General features: G+C 44.6%; 1 protein-coding gene across 1 annotated transcript in view; it reads left to right on the top strand.

The window, feature by feature from the left end:
* Positions 1-23,257, top strand: part of GLP1R (glucagon like peptide 1 receptor) — a 56,539-nt gene that overhangs the window by 8,171 nt on the left and 25,111 nt on the right. The window contains exons 3-4 of the mRNA XM_062573611.1: positions 17,287-17,402; positions 19,892-19,998. Of these exons, the coding sequence (XP_062429595.1) occupies positions 17,287-17,402; positions 19,892-19,998 (223 nt within the window). The remainder of the gene's footprint in view (positions 1-17,286; positions 17,403-19,891; positions 19,999-23,257) is intronic.

Genomic DNA, 23,257 nt, shown 5'->3' with positions numbered 1-23,257 from the left:
ATTAACTCATCTTGTTTTGGATAGATGGACAGTTATGGTGGAGGATATATGTGTGGGTGATGACTGTATTGAAATCTAGACGTAAGATGACCTATACTGAAAAACAGTATCAAAAACGCTTTAGCTAATAATTGGTATATGTACAGGTAAGTAGTACCTGTAAATAAAAGGTACTAGCCAATGTTACTCAGACTTCTGCTCAAATTCTTTTCAGGTTTAGAGGGTTTTTCTGTTTGTCTATTTTGTTGGTGTTTTCTGGCTCTTTCTGCTCCAGCTTAGGATCTGTCCCTGGTTTTCAAGTGCCTGATGCCTGACTTAGCTGGGCTGCATTTATGTTAGTATTTTGGTTTGGCATGGTGGTACGGCTTTGAAGCTGCTCCCTAGTAGTTCCTACTTGCTGTGAGTTCAGTGTGAGCTGCTGTGGGTGTGTGTGCCGTGTTTGTGTTTAAACTGTGTTTCTTTGGAGGAAACTAAACCAGAAGTTGTGCCCTGGCTACATACCATATGCTCTTTAGTCTTTGATGGAGATATAAGAGTAATGATTAGTCTGTACTACTACGAAGACTTTGAATATCACCAGGGGTAAGCCTTTAGAAGACTGTTGAACTATCAAGCTCCTGTAACATCCTGAGTGTTTCTTGTGCTAGATAAAGGGCTAGATGGCTCACAGGCCTTTAACTGTTATTGATCATCAGGACTCAAAGCTTTGTAATGCTCCTATCATTTGTAGATCTGTTCTTTTCCTAGTTTGAAATCCTTTTCTTTCTTTAACTTTTAACTTCTGTAGTCATTCACTCGTTCGAATTATTTGTCTCCAGAACATCACTGTGATTTTTGTATTATCCTCTCTTTACTACATTATGTTTTGCAACGATGACACCTACTCCTTCCTTGTCCCAGAAGATCAGGTAAAATACAGCCTGAGGACCCATGGAAATGGTATAACTTTTCAGCCTATGCTGTGAAGTACCTGAATGTTTCTCTAGTGGCAGAATAACCCAGCAGTAATGTCAGAAGGTTAGTAACCTTGTTACTGCCTCTAGCTACTACAGATGCAGTCAAAGTCCAGTTAAATTCAAGAAGTTGAAAGGCTTCTTGGAGATCTGGGGCAACAGCTGTAGCTTGGGAGCTGCACGACAATTTTGCTCAGTCATGAGCAAATTTTAATGTGAGGATGGGCTAATAAATCCGTTGTTGTTGGTTTTGTTTAGGTGCCCAGACTCTGGGCCTTAGTACCACTTTGCAGAGGAGTCCAGAGACTGGAGAGGTGCTCCAGAGTTCCTTTTCATGAACCTTATAATATCTTCCTCCAAGGACACATCCAGAACAGCTCTGTCCCATACCCCATCATGGCTTATATTTGAAGCCCCGTTTCCAGTGTTTTCCTCATCCTCTCTCTGGGTAACTGAACTGCTTTTTCTGACATGTCTTTAGGAAAGCAGGGGCTATGCATGAGGCTTCCGGTGGAATAAGGGCATTAGCTTCAGCCTACAGAAATGATGTAGGTTAATTTTGGTAAAGCTGGGGGCTATAGGCAAAACTATTTGTGCTGCAGTAGTGATGCTGGAGATTGGCTGCCCAGTCTCTTTCCTATGTTAGTGTCTAGCTCAGTCCTGGCTTCTGATTAAATCATGAATGCAGCAGGCCATAATGCTTACTTCCTGTTTGGTCTCTCCATCCTTAAAATCTGTGTTTATAGACATACACATCATGCACAACAGTTCTTGGACCTCATCCCGTGCTACACAAGCAACAAGAATAAGTACAAGCTGAGAAGGGCTTAGTTTGGGATCTGAGGGATTCATCTGTGGGTCTTGTATCCCCAGGGAGACGGGCAGAAAAAGGGAGGGGAGAGCCTCGTCCCATTTATCAAGGTGTTACCACAAGTACATTGGGTCTGTGGCATGCCCTTTCCTAAGAGAGGTGAGTGGATACTGAAGGCAGATTTCTGGTAGTGTGAGACACAGCCCCAGATCACAGCGTTCTCTCACCTAGGCGGGCAGCACCATGGCAGGGAGCTGACTGAGGGCAAACAGCAATTTGTGGTTGAGGGGAGCGGTGTGACTGACTGCACCTATCTGTACCTGGAAGTTTTGCCTGAATGTTGTCCCGTGAACAATGTGGTCCCATCAGTTTCCTGGCCTCATAACTTCTGCTGAGCCATTGGCAAGGCTGCTGCAGCCAGGTTTCCCAGGTGTGTAAGTCTGCATCTTGTTGCTCTTAGGAGAGGAGGTCAAGGCAGGTTGATGTCCAAGCAGCTGTGCTCTTGAGGTATCTGCTGTGCTGCAGGGTTAAATCCACTGTCCCTGGCTGTTCTCCTTTCCCCAGTGATGCCTGTGTTAAACACTGTGTGACACTGTGTTAAACACTGTGTGACTGTCACTGTGTGACACTGCTCAGACTCGGACAGGGAGGGAGCTTGAGTGCTGGGTGCTACCATGCCACCAAGCAAAAAGAGAAATAGATGAAAGATACTTGCTTTTGTTTGTGAGGCCTCATATGGGCAATGGAGATGAGGCAGTGATATTTGACTACCATTTGTATGAAACAGACTAAAGAAAACCATATGTATTGCTTTCTGGAGGGGTCTGCAGGAGGACCTATAACTGAGGCAGCAAAGGCTTATGGGAGAATTTTCTTTAAGCCAGCTTTGAACTGTATGCATGTGGGAATATTTAAACCTTGCCTAGTTTAATCTGGTCCGCTGAACTAATCTTGTTCACTTTTTGTTTAGTCATCCAATTTTGCAGTTTGAGATTTATTTAAAATCAGGATAGTTACCAGATAGCTACTCTCTTCACGTTACTTCTACATTATACGTGTAAATATTTAATTACTTTACACTTAACTTGTTATGGTGGACAAAGAGTAAAATGAAATAATTAAGGACCTGAATAAGCAAAGTTTTTGCATGTGATACATACTTAAATGTTTTGCTGAAAACAGGTTGTTACCTATCTGGCCTACCTAAAGTTTGCTAATTAGCTGAAGCATCAATTTTCCAACTCCCAAAGATAGGATAAAAAGGGCATACCTGGTCTTCACAACATAGGTTGGATGCAACTTGCCAGAAGAGCTGTATGACCTACAGCCTACCTTGTCCTCCCTTCCACAAGCATCCCTGGCACTTCCCTTTGTATGATAGGAAGTGTGCCTTGTGTCTGGTCTACATGTGCCCTCTCATGTAACAAGTAACTCCTGATCTCATAGTGAGCTTGAAGAGCTGCTTGAAGGGGTGCTCAGATGAATTCAGGTGAAGATACATACAGAAATGAGTCTTCTTAGATAGCTATATGTTCAGATGCAATATGTAGAGGAGAACCATACTTTTTGACTCTTGAAATTTTTATTAACTCTGGGTAGGTTTACTACTAATTTTTGTTTGTTTGTAGCATTTCTGTTTGACAAAGTAGTCAGGCAAATGATGTGGACTGACTTGAAAGGTCTCTATATGTAAGTAGTTTGTTTATGTAATGTTCTCCCCTTCACACCCATTTCACAAATGCAGCTGTAACTTGAAAATGTGCTAAGCTATACACAGTGATTGCACTTCTCTGTTAATCATATACACAAGTGTTTTCCTCACTTGCAGTATTTTTCCACTAACAGGTTTTGCCAGTAACTTTCCTCCCTGAGAGTTTTCAGTGGTAGATCAAATTTCCCCTGGGAGACTCAGGTCCCTGCCATGAATTTTGGAAGCATCTCAAATAAAGACTCCTCCTCAAACATGTTCCAAATGTTGACTATTAGAATTTCCATACATCACTTTAAATTTGCCTGGAGTAAGAACAAAGTCTTTCTCGGCAGCATGCTGATGAGAACCTAGGTATATGACTAGTTCAAAGACAGTAATGACAGTAGTAATTGGCATCCTGCCAGATTTATCTGACCTTTCTGAAATGAATTTACTGTCTTACAATTGGAATAAGCAAAAGTGAATTAGGCAAGAAAAGGATCAACCACTCATCAGCATATTTCCTCTGAAAGCAAAAACCTAGCTTCCACAGGCAAAATCTGCCTGATTGCCCTAGAGCTTAGTGAATCAAGGTGACAACAATTTCCTTCAAATAGAACCAAAGCATGGATATAAATGCAAAAGATATTGAGCTTGTGTGGATAATGAATAGCACTGGCCTCTCTGAATTAAAAAAAAAAAAAAAAAAAAAAAAAAAGTGGGAGGCAACATTAGCAGTAGGTCCTCAAAGAAAGGATTCTACTTCAGCAGAAGAGCACCTTAAGTCAAAAGGACTGTGTGTCCATCCAAATACCACTCAAACAACGAAAATAGAGTGGAAATGAAAACTTGGGGTAATAAAAAACTTTGGGGAATATACCAATAGAGTGATGTAAGAATTCCTGATTTTTTTTTTTAAGCCAGGATAGATTCCAGTTATAGGATGGAGGGTTAGACTGTGAGAAAGGTTTAAGGTTGGTGATTAACTTTGTAATGGAAAGGTAAATCCAGACGTAACTGTGGCTTTAGTGGCTTTCAGTACTCATTGACAGGAAAGATAGTGGTGTTTGTAATGAAAGCACTTGATGCCTTTTTTTTTTTTTTTCATTTGTAAGAGCTTGTTTTCAGTAGCTTGCAGGTTTACAAAGCTTTACTTGGACTGAGATTTAACACAACAGAAATCTGCTCTAAGGATGAAGTTTTTAAAGAAGCTCTTCCACAGCTGTGGAAAGGGCTTAGATTTTGGTGAGGAAGGAGGATATGGTTCCTGTGGCAGTGATGATATGTGTCTTGCTGTTCCTGGGGTGATTTTCTTACATCAGACTTTTCAGAGTTTGAACCTACATTTTCCAAAAGCCACTTGAAAGCTGAGCAGCAGTCCTCTCTCCTCAGTCCTGCATGACAGTTAGGCCAAGCCTTCACCCCACAGAGTGGCTAAGCATTCTTCGGTTGCACAGGCTGAGCAGGACTTCTCATGCTCTTGGTGGCTGCAGTAGGCTGTAGACCTGGGAGAGAGCAGAGGTGCTTCAGTGATTTCACCCCTCCGTGATGTTTGGCTGGAGCAGGGGGATCTACCTAACTGCAATAGTGAGGGCTGAGGAGTGAGCTGCATCTCATTGCTTATCTCTTTTCTCCTCAAGAGGAAAGAAGCTGGAGTCAGGGTGCAGTGGTTCTCTTTTAGCTCTAATGTTTTTGATGGAACATGTAGAAGAGTAGGAACTGAAAGAGGAATAGAAAAGTGCAGGAATGAGAGAAATGGGTTGTGGTAGATAGATTGGACAGAAGCTGTCAGCTGAACGTTACAGGAATGGGGAGGGTTGGAGGAATAAAGCTGAAAAGGAGACCCGAAGAGGGGAATGAGCGAGGGGCAGAGAGAAGAGCAGGAAGAGAGGCTTGAGGAGGGCAAAGGCAGAAGAATGTGTTTCAGCTGCTACAGAGCTCAGAACTGTGCTTCAGTATCCCCATGTTGTGCAGTAGTGAAATCCACTGGCAAAGCCTGTGGCACAGGGCAGCATCCTGAGCAGTAAGGTTAAAGGCTGTATTTCTTCTTACACCTGAGCTAGCTATTGGGGTGGGCAGAGGGGCTGCATAGCACTTCTAGCACTTCTTAATGTGAAAATATACTCTCTGCAGACCTACCATTACAGAGGGGACAAGAGCTATGTCTCTAGGAAAGCCTCTACCAGTTGATATAATCTTTCTTTATTGCTTCAGGACCTTTAGCTCACATATGCAGAAGTAATCATAGAATCAGTAAGGTTGGAAGGGACCTCTGGAGATCATCTAGTCCAACCTCGCTACTCAGCAGGGGCACCTAGAGCATGTTAGACAGGGTTGCATCTAGGCGGGCCTTGAAGATCTCCAGGGAAGGAGACTCCACCACCTCTCTGGGCAACCTGGTCCAGTGCTCTGTCACTCTCACAGGGAAGAAATTCCCCCTCACGTTCAGACGGAACTTCCTGTGCTTCAATTTCTGCCCATTGCCTCTTGTCCTGTCACATGGGACAACTGAAAGGAGTTTGTCCCCATCCCCTTGACACCCTCCCTTCAGGTACTTGTACACATTGATAAGATCCCCCCTCAGGCTTCTCTTCCCCAGGCTGAAGAGGCCCAGCTCTTGCAGCCGTTCCTCATAGGGCAGATGCTCCAGCCCTCTGATCATCTTTGTAGCCCTCTGCTGGACTCTCTCCAGTAGCTCCATGTCTCTCTTGTCCTGGGGAGCCCAGAAGTGGACGCAGTACTCGAGATGAGGCCTCCCCAGGGCTGAGTAGGGGGCAGGATCACCTCCCTCGACCTGCTGGCAACACTCTTCGTAATGCACCTCAGGATACCATTGGCTTTCCTGGCCACAAGGGCACATTGCTGGCTCATGGTCAACCTGTCATCCAGCAGCACTCCCAGATCCTTCTCTGTAGAGCTGCTCTCCACAAGGTCAGCCCCAAGCTTGTGCTGGTGCCTAGGGTTATTTCTCCCTAGGTGCAGACTCTGCACTTGCCCTTGTTGAACCTCAGGAGATTCCTCTCCACCCAACTCTCCAGCCTATCCAGGTCTCTCTGAATGGCAGCACAGCCCTCAGGTGTGTCAGCTGCTCCTCCCAGCTTGGTATCATCAGCAAACTTGCTGAGGAGGCACTCTGTCCCCTCATCCAGGTCATTGATGAAGAAGCTGAACAGGATGGGAGCCAGTACTGAGCCCTGGGGGATGCCACTAGCCACAGGCCTCCATCTAGATTCCACACCACTGATGATGGTCCTCTGAGCTCTGCCTTTAAGCCAGTTCTCAATCTACCTCACTGTCCACTCGTCTAACCCACACTTCCAGAGCTTCTCTAGGAGGATGTTATGGGAAACAGTGTCAAAAGCCTTGCTGAAGTCAAGTTACACAACATCCACTGCTCTCCCCTCCTCTATCCAGCTAGTCATTCCATCATAGAAGGCTGTCAGATTGGTTAAGTAGGCTTTCCCCTTGGTGAATCCATGCTGGCTTCTTCTGATCACCTTGTTCTCCTCCATATGTCTGGAGATGACACCCAGGATGAGCTGTTGCATCACCTTTCCAGGGATGGAGGTGAGGCTGACTGGCCTATAGTTGCCTGGGTCCTCCTTCTTGCCACTTCTTGAAGACTGGAGTGACATTGGCTTTCTTCCAGTCCTCAGGCACCTCTGCAGTTCTCCAGGACCTTTCGGAGAGCAGCTTGGCAACAACATCTTCCAGCTTCCTCAGTACCTGTAGGTGTATCCCATCTGGGCCTGTGGATTTGTGGATGTGTAGCCTACCCAGAAGGTCTCTAATCCTATCCTCCTCTACCAAAGGAAAGTCTTCCCTTCTCTGGACTTTCTCCCTTGCCTCCAGGCTACAGGATTCCTGAGGGCTGCCCTTAGCAGTGAAGACTGAAGTAAAGAAGGCATTCAGTAATCCTGCCTTCTCTGTATCCCCTGTCACCAGGGCCCCCGCCCCATTCAGTCGTGGGCCCACATGTTCCCTAGTTCTCCTCTTGCTGCTGATGTATTTGAAGAAGCCCTTCCTGTTGTCCTTGACATCCCTTTCCAGACTCAATTCCAACAGGGCCTTAGCCTTCCTCATTGCATCTCTACATACTCTGACTGCATTCCTGTAATTCTCCCAAGTAGCCTGTCCCCTCTTCCACATTCTGTGTATTTTCTTCTTCTGTCTGAATCTGGCCAAGAGCTCCTTGCTCACCCATGCAGGTCTCCTGTCCCTTTTGCTTCACTTCTTACTCATAAGGATGCACCACTCTTGAGCTTGGAGGAAGTGATGTTTGGATATTAGCCATCTCTCCAGGACCCCCCCTTCCTTCTAGGGCCTTAGCCCATGAGACTCCACCAATTAGGTTTCTGAAGAGTCCAAAGTCTGCTCTCCTGAAGTCCAGGGTTGCAGTCCTGCTTGTTGCCTTACTTTCCTGCAGGATCCTGAACTCCACCATCTCGTGGTCACTGCAGCCAAGGCTGCCCCCAACCTTCACATCTCTAACCAGTCCCTCTCTGTTGGTAAGGACAAGGTCCAGCAGGGCACCTTTCCTCGTAGGCTCCTCCACCATTTCTGACAAGAAGTTATCATCATTGCATTGCAGGAGCCTCCTGGACTGTTTGTGCCTTGCTGTGTAGTCCCTCCAGCAGATGTCAGAGTGGTTGAAGTCCCCCATGAGAACCAGGGCTTGTGATTGTGAGACTACTTCCAACTGTCTATAGAAGGCCTCATCGACTTCCTCTTCCTGGTCAGGTGGCCTGTAGTAGACACCCACAACAGTGTCCCCCATCCTAGCCTGCCCTTTGATCTTCACCCATAAGCTCTCAACTGCCGCCTCCTCCTCCTCCCCACCTAGGCAGAGCTTGATCCATTCCAGTTGCTCTCTCACATACAGAGTAACTCCACCACCTCGCCTTCCTGGCCTATCTCTCCTAAAAAGCACATATCCATCCATGGCAGCATTCCAGTCATGGGAGCTATCGCACCATGTCTCCATGATTGCAACGAGATCATGGCCCTGCGATCGCACACAGATCTCCAGTTCCTGCTGTTTGTTCCCCATGCTGTGTGCATGGGTGTACAGGCATTTCAGAGGTGGTCATGCCTGCAGGTTTCCCAGGAAGGGTGTATGGGGGTTGCCCATATCCATGTCCCAAACGCACATCCCCAGCTGCATGCACCTGTTGGAGGCCCCCCAACCCAACTTGTGTTTTGTTGTCTACCCTGTCTGTATGACATCCTCCCTTCTCCCTCCCCGCTCCTACCTAGTTTAAAGCCCTCTTTACTAGGCTGGCCAACCTGTTTGCAAAGGCAAATGTGCCCCGCTTGGTGAGGTGAATCCCATCTCTCCCCACCAGTTGTTGGTCTTCAAACCATGTTCCATGGTCATAGAATCCAAAACCCTGTTGTCAACACCAGTGGTGTGGCCAGTTGTTGATTTGGGAAATCTTATTCCTCCCGTGCCTCCCCCTAAATGGTGGGACCGAGGGGAAGACCACCTGGGCTCCCAGACCCTTGACCAACATGCCCAAGGCATTGACGTCTTCCCTGATTGTCTCTAGTTTGCTCTCTGTATCGTTAGCACCCATGTGAAAGAGCAGCAGAGGGTAGTAGTCTGATGAGCAGACAAGCCTTGGTAGCCTTTCAGACACATCTTGTATCCTCGCCTCCGTCAGGCAGCAAACCTCTCTAGAGGAGGGTTCAGGTTGGCAGATAGGCACCTCTGTCCCCCTCAGCATAGAATCACCCACTACAACCACTAGTCGCCTCTCCTGAGTGGTCACGCAAGGCACAGGCTTAGGCAGCCCAGTTGCTTCCCTTGAGGCCAGGTCCGGGTTCTCCTCATCCTGGAGTGCACTAAACCTGTTCTTCAACTGTAACTCCAGGTCTACAGGATGATTAGGGGCCTTTCTTCTTTTTGCTTGAGAAGCAACTAGCTTCAAGCCTTCTTCGACCATGCTGCGCTGTACTATTTCACTCTTCACAGAGTCCTCCAGCAACTCCCCTGCTGCAGGGGATTGGGACTCCAGGAGCAGCAAGGTCTCTGAGAACGCCCTGTCTATCTCCTGCTCACTTTCTCGCGTGTTTTGCAATCTACTGACTTCATCCCGCAACTCCCTGACTTGACAACACAAGTCGTCAACAGCAGCAGACCTCTTGCAGGAGGGCAGCCATCAGTCCAGGCCTTCTGGAGAGGCTCCGAGCACTTCCTGCAGCCTGGGATCTGCAGGGCAGCATCTGCTGCAAGAGGCTCTGTCTGGGTTGATGCTTCCGACACAGCTGATGTAGTAATTCCCACAGCTACTGGCAAATATGCTTTATGGCAAGTTACAACCATGTTAGCAAGAGTGGGCACTACTGGTGCTGGAAGAAGATGTCCTCTTGCACCTAGCTGCGCAAAGTGCTGTGCTCTAGGAGCTGCGCTCCAGGCCTGGCTCTTAAATAGACCTCTTTTTACTACGGACCCACAGGGTACTTGATCCACCCTAAACAAGGGCTACCTGTATCAAAAGCCCCAGCTCCCTGTATTCAGGGACAATGGAGACTGCTTGTTAGCGGTAGCTACACCCAGCTAGAGTGGGGGATAATTGCTGGGGCTTTTTCCAGGAGAGCCTAAGGCTACCAGCAGTTGCCCTTGCCCAGCTGCCCTTACCTGCTAGCAGAGTCACTCTCTGGTCCCCACATCCCACAAGGGTCAGCAGACCACAATGTCCAACACGGGCCCCAGAAGTTCAAGGCAGAGCTGAGACAGTGCTGCGCAAACTGCTGTGTCTGCTGCCGAAGTGCACAGTTTGCTCAATAAAAATGTATGTCTTTGTTCTTTGAAATGTATGAAATGCTTCATTGTATTAGTTCTGCTTTGAAGTATCTGCTTCTTGTAGACAGTCAGGTAATATTAATGGAATTACAGTTGTCTATAAAAGAGGTTTGTTGATTTGGATTCCTTTTCATGTTGCTTTGCACTTACTTGCACCAAAAGCTTTTAATTGTTTTTGATTTTTTGCTATACCTTTTTAACTGCCCTGTGAGGTTTTATAAATTAGGATTATTGCATTGTTAGTTTTTTGAAGGGTTGTTTTTGAGGATAACTTTTCCTATTGCTGTAGATTGGCGGTCTGTTTGCAGCACCTGGCAGTGGTTCCAGCCTGCATCTTCTGGAGGTTCATGTTGTCTTGAGATGTTCCATCAAAGAACTGGTCTTTATTTGCATGCCTCCTCCCCTTTCCATCACAACTATACAGATTTAACATACTTCTAATCAGTTGTTTTTTTCTCAAAGTTGTTTTTCCTTGCTTTAGTTCACCAACATCATGCTAATGAGTTGCCTAGTTGTTTCCTTTTCTTTTAGCTTATTCTTTCACCGTGTCTACATGTTTTGTTTGCTTATTTTTATGGAGCTTTTTTTTTGTTTTTTTTTGCTTTAACATCCTTTAACAAGACGTCTTTTATTAATTACATTAACTTACTGATCCAGTAACTTGAAAGCATAGAACCTCTTAGCACTGCTTTTACAAGTTTATTATGCATAAAACTTCCAATTATGTTTATTGTTGCAATAAATTTATTTCAACTCTCATTTATTCTGAACAAAACTTTTAATGATGCTTTTTGATACCTTACCAAACCTTTACAAAGCTGTTCCGTTATCATAAATACTTGTTTTTGATAAACAATCTTCTTTTATTACATTAATTCACATATCTTTTATAGTTGATAGACACTCTCTATTATTAAACCTGATGCACAAATACATGCATGCATTTTTATGACTTGTTTCTTAAAGCATATTTCAAAAAGTTGTGTTAGATTTCAGAGTGGTCTAATATAGCCAGTGCAGCTCTTTCCTAATACAAGTAATTTAGCTGAAATGCTGGAAGAGTACAGCTCCTTCAAGGTAATGCTTGGTATCAATGTTCTTGCGTTGATGCAAAGACCGGTATCAATGTTCTTACTTATCCTGAGTAAGAACATCATACTCAATCTTACTGGATTTTTTTGAGCTATAACTTTCTACCTAAAGAAGCATAAGGTTATAACTTAATGAATACTTGTTTTAATTAGCATAGTCTACTTTGCTTACAGAACCTTCATTAGCAACCAGTTTGCAAGGAGTTTTTGATTATATGGCTATCTTTTATCTTTTTTTTTTCTACAGATCTTTTATTCCTTTGCTATACAGGATGGATGTGCTTGCGAGATCTGTAGTAAAGGGAACTCTCCTCTGTAGGATTATTGTCATCATAACTGTGGGAGCATGTGTTGAAGGAGGCAGGGTATTGCAGAGCTGGCGGGACGATCTCTCCACTGAGAGAACTGACTGCCCATGCAGAACAGGTTTGCAGCTTCATGCTTTTCTCACGTGTAAAACAGACTTTGTGAGCAGCATATGTTCTTTGTTTTTGGAACATTTGTGTACAAACATGAGATACTACTATTTTATGTAATGATCATCGGAGAGCTGAATTGGTAGTCTTTGAAGAGACCATGTGAATAAGACAGGAGTACTGTATTTGGTGTAGATTTTGTTCAATGTGCTTAAATATGACTTGATGTCTTAAACTGATAAGGATGAATATATCCTATTAAATAGCCTATGAAATGTATGAATAGCCTGTGCCCTGAATGAAATAGTGAATTCTACCAGAAAAATGTATGACTGCACAAGCAGAACGTGTTAATGAGTGGAATTAAAAAATGACACAAACAGCTTTAGCTTAGCACTTCCTAATTTTTTAATACTTAGCTTTGTAACTTTAATATCATTCCAAAAGAAATATTTCTACATAAGTATGTATATGCAAGCAGTAGCAGCATCCCCTGAATAGGCCAGACAGCATCACCTCCATTTGAAGAGTCTCTGACTTAGTGCTGGCGGTAGCACAGCACAAGCTTCAGACACTGAGAACTTCCTAGGTATATGGGTGGAATTGTGCAGCTTGCAGTTAAGCAGTGCAGCAGCGCTTGCTTAATGAGATTTCCCTGCTTCTTAAGTTGCACAGTGTAAAGGTATCTCAGTTAGGTCTGTGTAAGCTGTCATCCATCTCTTGGAAGGAGTGTGAATGTGTCACTTCTCTTGTCACTCTCATTCAATGCAGTACTTTCTTTTTTGTGATTGTGGGATCTTTTAAACTAGAAATTAGCGATAGGAAAATTCTCAGTAGCTCTCACTGTGATCCATCCCTACCACCACTTGGCCAATAGAGCATATTTGAAAATCAGAGTTTGTTCAGCCTTCTCTTAATGTCTCTCCTGCAAGAACTTGAAGTGACCACAAACCTTTCTGCCTTGAAGATGAAATGCAAGGTGCAGCTGTTTGTCATCGTATTATCATCACTAAAGCAAGGCAGTTGTGATGACTAATACGTGGTGAAGGAGGAGAGATAGTGGGAGGAGTATTAAGTAAGTACTCACCTTTAAACTGCCTGTTGAGGTAATGTAATTTCAGATGATGTGGCAGTGAGCCCAGCATGAATACACATTTAGATAAATGTGATTCCTGGACAGTAGCGCAGGTTGGAGCTCCTCCTGCTCCCTGGAGGCGTCACGTTCAGGCTGCTCCCTGGTGCTGTATTTCCAGCTGCCCTCTCACAGGCGAGCACACAAGTCCTGGTGTGAGGATGTGTTCGCTCTGAGAGACACCGGGATTGGGGCTGAATGACATGTACGCAGCAGCTTGTACAGCACAGAGGGACTTCTTTCAAGAAAACGGTGCCTGGGCTGCACCAAGTGGTAACTGAGCAGAGCTTTTGGTGGGAGATGAGAGCTCTTCCACTCAAATGACTTCCCCATCAAAGGGCAGGTCCCTTGCTTAAGGAGCAAACCAGCCTGGCAGGACACTGCTGTAGTACTCATGTACTACAGAGTCACCGCTTTGTGCAGAAAGTTGTTTCCCTTGTTGGGAATTGAGAAGAGATATTAACAGAGGAGAAGTTTGTAACGCTTGACACACAGCGGCAAGACGAAACTCAAGTCTCTCCTCTTCTTTTTCCTGTTCTTTCATCTCTGCCTGGATAAAAGGGGTTGGATAGGACATTCTGTAATTTGTTCTTATGATGAATCATGTTCCAGTTTATTCTCAAGGACAATTGGTGAGTAATCTTACACCAGCCTTCACACCCTGCTGTAGTAAAATGAAGATTAGGTTGGCTGTTTTAAGCACAAAAATCATTTAATTTGGTTTTATTTCCAGTGAAAGGGTGCTAGTAATGAAGTGTTCTCCTGCTGTGTGACAACACATTTCCCTGTATATAAAAGGGTCTGCTTAGAGGTAGCATTTGATTTGATTTACAGGCCAATTCAAGAACAAGGTAGATGGTAACATTAACTTCAGTGCAAACTCCTGGCCTCTCCTGTCTGTTTTTTTTTTTTTTTTTTTTTTTTTTTTTTTTTTTTTTTTTTTTGTCAGTTTACAGAGACTATTTGCGTTTTGGGCATCGATCTATGTTCTAACGTGTAAATCTATGAGCGTGGCTGACACTGTTCAAACAATCCAGCGCTGTTAAGCTCCTGTTCCAAAAGGCATGCAACTTCCCGAGCGAACGCCTTCAGCAAGTGCAGGTTGAACCAAATCAGATTCTCGGTGCGTTGGCTATAGGTTTCTTTGGCTGTCAGGATGGCCGCTAATTCTGGAGCGTCACAGTAAGTGTGAGCGGAAACACTGCCTACACAGTAGTGACAAGCGCTGCAATGCAGGAGAAACGTGTTGTGGGGCAGCGAGGAGGCACCGGCCGTTCAAAGGAACTTTTCAGGGAGATTGTCTATCCTGCCAGTCTATTGGAAGTGGAGCTGATCACTTGTGTCGAGCGTTGGCGTGCTGTGTTAGCACCGCGTTAAAGGCAGGAGCGGCCTGAGTCACTGTGTAGAAGTCAGGCGTGGGCAAACATGAGTCACCTCTGCCTAAGCAGCTCTTTATCAGCTTAGAGCTTGGAAGATCTTTGGCATCCTAAGCCATGACCAGCTATGCAGGGAGGGAGTAGTATTAAGTCCATCCAAAAACTGTCTGTAAGAATGTTTGCAGGTAGCTTTGTTGCAGGCCGTATGCTTCCTCTGACCAGGCAAGAATGATAAAATATTTTGGCATTGCCTTAAATGTCCCTGGTTAAAAGCCAGTGGATCCCTTTGAAATTGGAACTGCTTTCACTGAGCAAAGATGGGAATTTAGCTTGTGTGTTATTACTGATTTGAAGCAAAAGCTCACATAACAAGACCTAAAATCTCCACTTAGGGGTGTTTTCAGATATTTTGGAGACGAGCGAGGGCAGAGCCTGGCTCTGAGATTGCTCTTTGCACCTCTCTCCAGGAAAGCAGGGACACCAGGGGAGCACGTCTGGTTAAGGTAACATCTCCCGGGAGCTGCTGGTCATTATCGGTGTCTCCTGGTCTGAGTGGTACTGGGTGTCTGCGAGGGAGCCCGTCACTGGGAGGTGGGCTGGCGGCTGTTTGCCTCGTGCTTCTGGGAAGTCACGAGGAGCCAGGAGCGGGCCTGGGGCGCCGCAGGCCTGAGAACTTAATTTTTTCTTTTAACTGTTTCTATCTAATAAACTTTCTGGCTGATGAACAATTCCAGACTATGCACACATACACTGTCCCAGTCGTGTACACGCTCCAGTCTGTTTGGACATATTAATTGTTACAACGATATTAATAAAACATGCTGATAACTAATATTTAGTTTTTTTCATATCTAAAGGAATTGCTCAGTCTTTCTGTCTGATGGCAAATTTGATGTTCAATTTACTATAAATGTTTGCTAGTCCTTTCTCCAATATATATGCCAGGCTTCAGTGCATGGTAGAGTTTCCTCCTTATTATTTCAAAATAAATTTTATCAACAAAAAGAAAATTAACATTAAAATGTGTCACTAATTGATTTAGAGGATAAATATACCTATTTGGTTTGGAAAACCAAAATAATTTTGCAAATTATTTCTCTCTCTTCAGAAATATAATGGATTTTTTTTTCTTTTTCTTTTTTTGGTGCATGTGCGATTGTTTCTCTTAATTTACTCTTGTAATATGTCTTGGTTATAGTTCATACAAAGGCAGCCAGGCTCAGTCTGAGTCCTATGATCCTCCCTGGATTTCAACTTGATTGGCATTCATATGTGATCTTTACTGCTTCTGCATTACACTGATTCCTGTCTTGACAGTTCTAGAGCTCTCTGTGATGCTTGCATAGATGTTTCTATGGGTTACTTCAACTTGCTGATCATTAAATCTTGAGGAAAACCGATATTTTCATATTCACTGCCCTCCACAACATAAGTAGCAGCATGCCCACATAAGGAAGTAGTTGGCACTAAGAGTAAATAATGAGAGCAAGAGAAAAACTATTCAAAGTAGTTAATAAATGTGAATGTATATATTATAAAAACAGGAGGCAAGATTAGGCCTGTGCTTATGTAAAACATATGCAAACAGAAATCCTTAATAGGATGGAAAATTCTCCACCAGACACAGCTATTCTTACGTTATCTCAGTTACCATTTCATTGTACACCAAATACACCAATAGCATGTACACTGGTGTAAACACAGCAAGTACAAATAGACTGTGATTACCAAAACCATTATCTGTTACCATCTAGAATCGCGTTTTCAAATGACTCCTGAGCGTATCACTGTCTATATAATTTTTTGTATAGACCATGCTTCACCGACAATAGCTATCTGTCAGTCTACCACTGACAATGAATTTTCAAACAAATTACCAGTTGTCACCTAATATACAAATAATGACCAGGTTATTTTGTGCTTTTTTTTTTTATCATCTCAAATCAGTTTTAGTATGTGATTTTTTTTTTTTAATGCTAGAATTTCCCTTTGAACAGAATACCAAGTTCTGTCTGGTTCTGGTTTGCACTCATGGTGGAACTGCCTGATTTACTCATCTTAACCACAGGATGAGGTTTTGGCAGGGAAAGGCTGGGGTGGAGTGAAAGCCACGGGGGCGTTGATTTGCAGGGAACGTGGTCTGCGAAGCAGCAGCATCGCCGCAGCACCTGCGCCGTGGTGCAGGCTCCAAGCCGCTGCCGCGCGCCGGCGAGAGCCCATGGGCTTGCCCAGCCCTTGGGGGGAGCGGGGCCTTTCCTTCGTGCTGCTGCTGAGTGCTCCTCGCCCTTCGCGCTTTTGTTTTGGTGCTTCGGTCCGGTGTAATTTTATTACGAGCCGTTTCACCTTACCTGTTTTTACAAGATCAAGCTGCTAACCGCTTTCAAAGGGCGTGTGATTTATTGCTGGTTTGGCTATCCAAATCTGTAGACAGAAGGAATTAAAAATATGTAGGTACGGGTAGTTTAGACAAAGATTGGTGGCTTCATTTTCTAGCTCAGAGGTTTGTATAAGCATTTACATTTTGGGGAGCTTGCGTTAGCCTGCCTGTTCGGAGGTTTCCTTGCCACTGGTTTTGCACGAGCTCAGAAGTGGGGAAATACGTGTTCGCTCTCTGTGCGCCCTCCATCCCGTGCGAATTTTGTAGCTGAGGCTGAGCGGCTCCAAACTTTGTGAGGCCTTCGGATTTCCACGAACTGCAATTTAGGCGTGTTGTAAAATGCGCGCAGAGATCCCCCCCCGCGCCCCCGGCAGCGAGTATTTCAGAGCCGGTGCTGGCGCGCGCACGCGGTCCCATCCGTTTGCAGCGCCGTCGGCGGGGCGCCCGCGCTCCGGCCCCGGGGATGAGGAGCGGAGGCGCCGGCTGCGGGTCCGGAGCGAGCGGAGGGCTCCTCCGGCAGCGCCGCCCGTTCCCCGCTCCGGCTGGGGAAGCGAGGCGGCGGCTCGGGGGCTGCTCTGCCCGTGCTGCCGCCGGCTCTGCCCCGCTAACCCCGCTCCCCCTCTGCTTTCCGGCAGTGCCGCACGGGCAGGTTTACCGCTTCTGCACCCCAGAAGGCACGTGGCTGCTGCAGGAGAACTCGACCCTGCCGTGGAGGAACCTGTCCGAGTGCGAGCCCTCCGACCGGGTAAGGGTTTCTATCTGCCATCCGGAATTATGCAGAGTGGAGGGAAAATCAGCGTGGTGCTGTTCACGCCTTTTTTTTTTTTTTTTTTTTTTTTTTTTTGTCCCCTCGACGTAAGCTGAGGTCTCTAATTTGGCCCGGGGATGCTCCCTCCCGGCAGTGCTTGCGAGGGAAATGAGCCGCGCGGGTTTTGCCCCGCGCCCTTGGCCGCGGTCGGATGGACGCGAGGCGGAGAAGTCGCCGCACGCTCGTCCTGCGCGATTCCTGCCGCCGGCAGAACGCTGCTTGAACAAAGCTGCTGCTGCTTCTCTGAGTCTTGGTAACAGCTGTTACGCTGGTTAAGGTGAACAGAAGTGGAAGATATTTGCTTTGCATCGTTGGGGTGCTGCTTTTTAAGTCTTTTAAATTGAATTATTATTATTTTTTTACATGACTCAATATGAGCTATTAGATTAGGGCTGTCCATTCCGTCCTTTTGCTCTAGTGCTCTGTGGGGAGCTGGGGCCTCTGGCACCAGGTTAAGGATGAGGGAGGGCTTTTCCAATGGATTTTTGTGAGCTGTGGGCATGGGCTAGCGCGTTGCGCGCCTGCTCGTGGCGCCCTTGCGGCTGGGCCCCTCTGAGAGCGATGCTTTTCCTCAGACTCCTGCACTGAGGGCACGGTCGCTGTTCAGGGCTGCTGGGAGCTAGGTCAGACGTAGGCAAACCAGTGCAAATACATGAATTTCCCAAGTTGCTCCGTGATATCTGCATACTCTGGAATTCCTCATTTTTCAATGCCTCGTTCTTCAGAAGGAATAGATGGCTGCAAAGTGGAAGGAGAAGGGAAAAGAGATTATTTTTAGTCCTTCAAGTATGTTAAATTTAACTCTTCCCCTTGATTTGTAGCCTTAGTCCTTGTCCTTTCCACATCCTCAAGTATCCCAGCAGAGCACGTTATCTTAACTTGGGCTGTTTGCTACCAGGGTTTCTTCCAGAGCTGTGTTGAGAGATGCCCAGGAGACAGATGTCTGATGGCAGCACTTAGTCATTTGGCGCCTGTCTCATTTCTGTGAACTGTGGTGTTTATGGGTCTACTGGGTTTTGATACTGAAAACCTATGTTCATGGTGCCACTCCTCGAAATTTGAACAACCACGTTTGATTTTCCTTTTTCCAGTTAAACGTATGTAAAGCCTCAAATTACCTACTTGTGTCTTATGCATGAGAACAAGAGGATGGTTTTGATAAGTTCCCTTTGTATTGTATAACAAGTGTTGCTGAAACACAATCCCGAGGGTTTGTGAGCAAATCCTTGTAATAATGTTATTTTCTTTAAATATAAAATGTCGTTTTGATCTGCAAAAATGTTTTAAATTATCAGGTCTCTTGTAGTTTGCCTGAGCTTTGATATTGGAAAGATCTTTCTTTTCTCTTAGGTAAGGCAGCTCACATATCCTTCCTCTTAAAGCATTAACCTAGCAAATCCCTGAGCGGCAGCCTTTATGCTCACCTTGAACCCTTCTGGCTATACATAGTACCTCCACAGAGCCACTCCTGTTTTGGAAGTAAAAGGAGTCTGCTCCTTTGTACGGCACGGGTCTCGGGCGTCAACTGCAGAACCAGCCGCTTGAAGTAGGCAAGAAAAGTGCCTGAGGTTTAGACAAAGGTATGCACTTAGGAAAGAGCCAGAAGAGAGAATATAAAAGTGCCTCGGAGCCCGAGCACCAAGCCTGTGTTGTAATTCAGACCTGCCTGTAGCTTTTCTCCTCTCCCCAAAGGTTTTTTGCTGGTGCTTTCAAGCTGGGGTCTAGGAGGCCATGTCTGCGGTGGAGAGCCCCAGTGCACGACCATCGGGGTGCGCGCTGGCCCCTGGCCACACGTCCCCCGGCACCGCCACACGTGGGCCGTGGGACGGTGTGGGCTCAGGGCTCCTCCCGGTAGGTAGTGTGGTTGAGGCAGGAGAGGGACTGTCTGGGGGCAGAAAAAAGTTGGGGCATATGAACGCAAGCCACGCGTTGCCCCATAACCTCGGAGCTGGAGAAGGGGGCCGTGCTTGCTTTGTTTCTGAGTATAGGTATAGCCAAAGAGGAGCGCACCAGTGCAGCAGTAAGGGGACTGGCTGGGGGCTGAAAGAGCTGAAAACATTGACTCTGCCGTATTTTGTGTAGGATTGAGGTTCTTCTTGCCTATCCGTCTGTTTAACACCTGCTTCTGTGGTAATTCACTCCTCTCCAACTTTATGATGAACTAATGCCACATTGTCTGCTTTCTAGCAATGTCCAGGTGTTTGAGTGAACATCTGGGAGCAGCTGAGGAGCTAGGATTAAACTTTTATTCCTTTGGAACATGTGAAAAGGGGAAGATTTGATATATGCATTTGAACTTTGAAAGTAAGAGAATGACTTCTGGGGACCATTAAGAAAAGTTAGAAAGCAGCTGGGAGAAAAGAAGTGAAGCCCATGAGCTCTGTCTTTCTCCCATCCCCTCTTTTTTTCTTTTCTCCCTTGTACGCCCTTAGGATGCACCAGAAGAACAGCTCCTGAATTTGTCCATCATATACACCATTGGATATGCTCTTTCCTTCTCTGCCCTTGTAATAGCAACTGCCATTCTTCTTGGATTCAGGTAAAGTTCTGAAGAGAGCAGAAAAGGGTGTTATATTTATCTAAATAAAAGTATTACACTATGGTTAAAAACATTTGATTTTTCCCTTCCTCCATCACCTCGGTATTTCTCTATCCTTTTCACCTCTGTATTCCTTCCTGCAATTGGTTCTTCTCAAAACTTGAGTAAAATTTTAAGACTTTTGTAGTACTGCCAGCATGCAGGTATGGAACATATGCTGTTTTATCAATTGGAATATTGTGTTGTGGTATTTTTTATTTCAATTAAATATCCACTGGAAGAGATGGAAGAAGGAGATATTCCTTCGCAACATCGCCTTGGAGATGGGGCACTCATATGGGAAGCAGGAGGACCTTTAGGATTGACGTTTTCATTTTACATTGCTTGGAATTACACAGAGCGTAGACTTAAATCTGGCCCATTTCCACTCCCCAACATGCAGGGTATGCTTTGGTGCAGAAATGGATTTTTGACGCAACTTCTATTTTTGGAAAACTTTTTTAAAGTCTCACTTCTTTTCTAGTATGGAACAGAACCTAATTTTGAAACCTGAAAACTTTCTGTGAAATAAGGTGCTGCCACCTGACCAGACTGGCACACTGGGTTCATGCGGGTATGCACCAACAAATTGTATGGAGTGCATCAAAATTAAGAGTCTTGTGACTGTAAAACCTTCTTGAGTTGCATACATGGCAGTGCTATACAGTGTAGGTTTGCTTAAAAAGAAAAGAACATTCACACTCCGAAAAAGAGAGATTTTTTTCCCTCTCTCTGTAAAGGTAGTAGGCATGTCACTGATTCCAGCCAAACTTGCCTACAATTTGGGGTGCTGAGGACAGGAGACTGATGTTCAGAAAATACAAAGATATGCTCCTATCCTGTTGCAGGAAGGAGCTCCCTCTGGCATCAAGTCCCACTCCTGGCTACTGCAGACAGCCGTGTCCTTCTATCCCTCTGACATGCTGATGAGGCTGCCTCTTAAAACAGCATAGGTTTCTATCTCACAATATTCTTATTTGGAGTTAGGTCAGGAACCTTCAATGCTCTAATGCTTAAGAAACTTTCTTCTCTGACGATAAGGGGCATTACCAGCTAATGTCCATTAGTTCTGGTGCAAGAACTGTCTGTTAGCAAGACAGTCCCTTTCTTTTCCTCTCTCTTAAGTCCTTATACCCATTACCTATTTAAGGAGATCAGTCATGCCTTTTAGGTTCTATTTTCTCAAAGTAAATTAACCAAGCCTTCTAATACTGTATCGTACATTTTATTATACTTCTGTCCAATGGAGAAACATGAAGCTAGGTATCTCAGAAAAAACTTAAAATTGCCACCAAAAGGTACAGACACACTCACCTTCTGTTAATGCCATGTGATGATAATTATGATTTGTAGATGTTGCACCTGTGCAACTTAGAGTTATCTGACAAAACACCAGATGGTCTTAAAGTCTCCAAATGTCTCCCAGGATAAGTGCTTTCTCCTTGTTTCACTGATCAATGACACTTTTTGAGTAATCTTAGCAGCCCAAATGTAGAGGTCACAGAATGCAACCATATGCTTTTTAAAGGAAGCAGGTGCATATTTTTGGCAAAAAACAAAGAGCAACTTTGTCACAAATGACTGCTAAGAAGGAGGGAATTTTGATATCCTGATTTTTGGTGGAGAAATTCTTTAGCGTTTTTTCCTTTAATCGTAACATGAGGACTGGAGAAGAGTGCATGTGAAAGAGAAGAGAAGGAAAGGATGTGTTACATAGTCAATGAAGAATTCTGTAAGAATTTCTGATTTTGAAAATGAGGCTTCAGAGACATTAAGGGGATGGAGAACCTTATTAAAACTGTGCAATCAACCTACTTGGTGATTTCCTGTCTAAATTGTCTGTGGCTAACTTCATCCAGGAGGACTTCATGAAATACACAGGACTTCATTTTTCTTGTAGTCCTTCACCATTCCTGCTGCCCCTGACACTGATTGTAATCACTAGATTCTGGCTGGGAGCCTCTGCTTGTGGCCTCACCCCAGTAGGTGTGTGCACTCGCTTATCCGCAGGAGAGAGAAACTTGATTTAGTGGCACCAAAATGCTGGTCTTTGATGCTTTCATAGCAGGAAGGTCTTTACAAGTTCTTAGACTGCAGAACAACCTTCGTTTTTGATAACCATTCAACAGAGGAAGTAACACATCTCTGGTTTTTAGTTTTGCCTCTTCTGAAAGTAATGGAAGAAAAATCTGTAATTTCAGTGGTGGAAGCTGAATTAGACCCAGAACTTTATGACTGAAAGCACTTGTGTAACTTGCTTTGGCTACAGCAGAAATACTCAGTAATTACTTGCAGCCTATTTTCTTCAACTGGTAAATTTACATAAATTTTCAGTCAGATTTAAATGTGTGGCAATTCTGAAGGGTAGCAGCAAACAAGTTTTGAGTTAAAGGAAAATAAATATTTACCATAGGTAAATTTTGGAATGGCTCATGACTTGCAAGAAATTCTATTTAAGCTGTACAGAAAGGAGTTCTCCTTTATCTTTAGTGTGAAGCTTGTAGAGCAAGTCTACTTTCCTACCTGAATTCATGGAGCAGTAAAAATAGGTATTTAAAGCATAAGGTCATTGAAACTATTTATAATATACTACCTGTATTATTTTAGGGTCAAAAAATGAATCATATGAAGCATAGCTTCCTTTGATGCAAAGCATGTACCCTTGCAATGTTTAGGGGAAAAAAGAAAAAGGCGGTGGGTGAGGCTGGTGAAATATTGGCAGCACTCTGCTGTTAGGTTTCATTTATGTGACTACATTTTCCTTTGCTATCCCTCAACATGCTGTTCTCTGATAAGTAGCAATTTTGTCATCTTTGCAGCTGGCTGCTGAAATTCAAGAGGATTTTTTTTTGTTTTTTTGTTTTTAATCTTGAACACAGGAGTGAAAATCATGTTCCTTTTTAGTTCCACAAAAGGTATTTTCAATTTCCCTAGGAGATAATTTGAATACAGTTTTTCTTCTTATTGTCAAAGTGGTAGTTTATATGTGGGATGTTTTTCCTTATGGGGAGGGATCCTTGGACACAACCTGAAGCTCTATTGCACATCACTTTGTGAGCCGTGCCAAAGTAAACCTGTGCAGTGAGATTGGGATCAGTGCAAACAGATTAGATACAATATTACGTGAAAGTTGAATTGTTTAGTCCTTCCAGATATGCCTTCTAAAAATCATTTTATTTTTGAACTTTTAAAACTTTTAAAATAGCTTTTCTTTACACAC

Source organism: Rhea pennata, chromosome 3 (assembly GCF_028389875.1).
Source record: "Rhea pennata isolate bPtePen1 chromosome 3, bPtePen1.pri, whole genome shotgun sequence".
In the NCBI taxonomy this organism is placed as follows: domain Eukaryota; kingdom Metazoa; phylum Chordata; class Aves; order Rheiformes; family Rheidae; genus Rhea; species Rhea pennata.
Note: the sequence above shows the minus strand (reverse complement) of the source record. Positions and strands in the feature narration are given on the sequence as shown.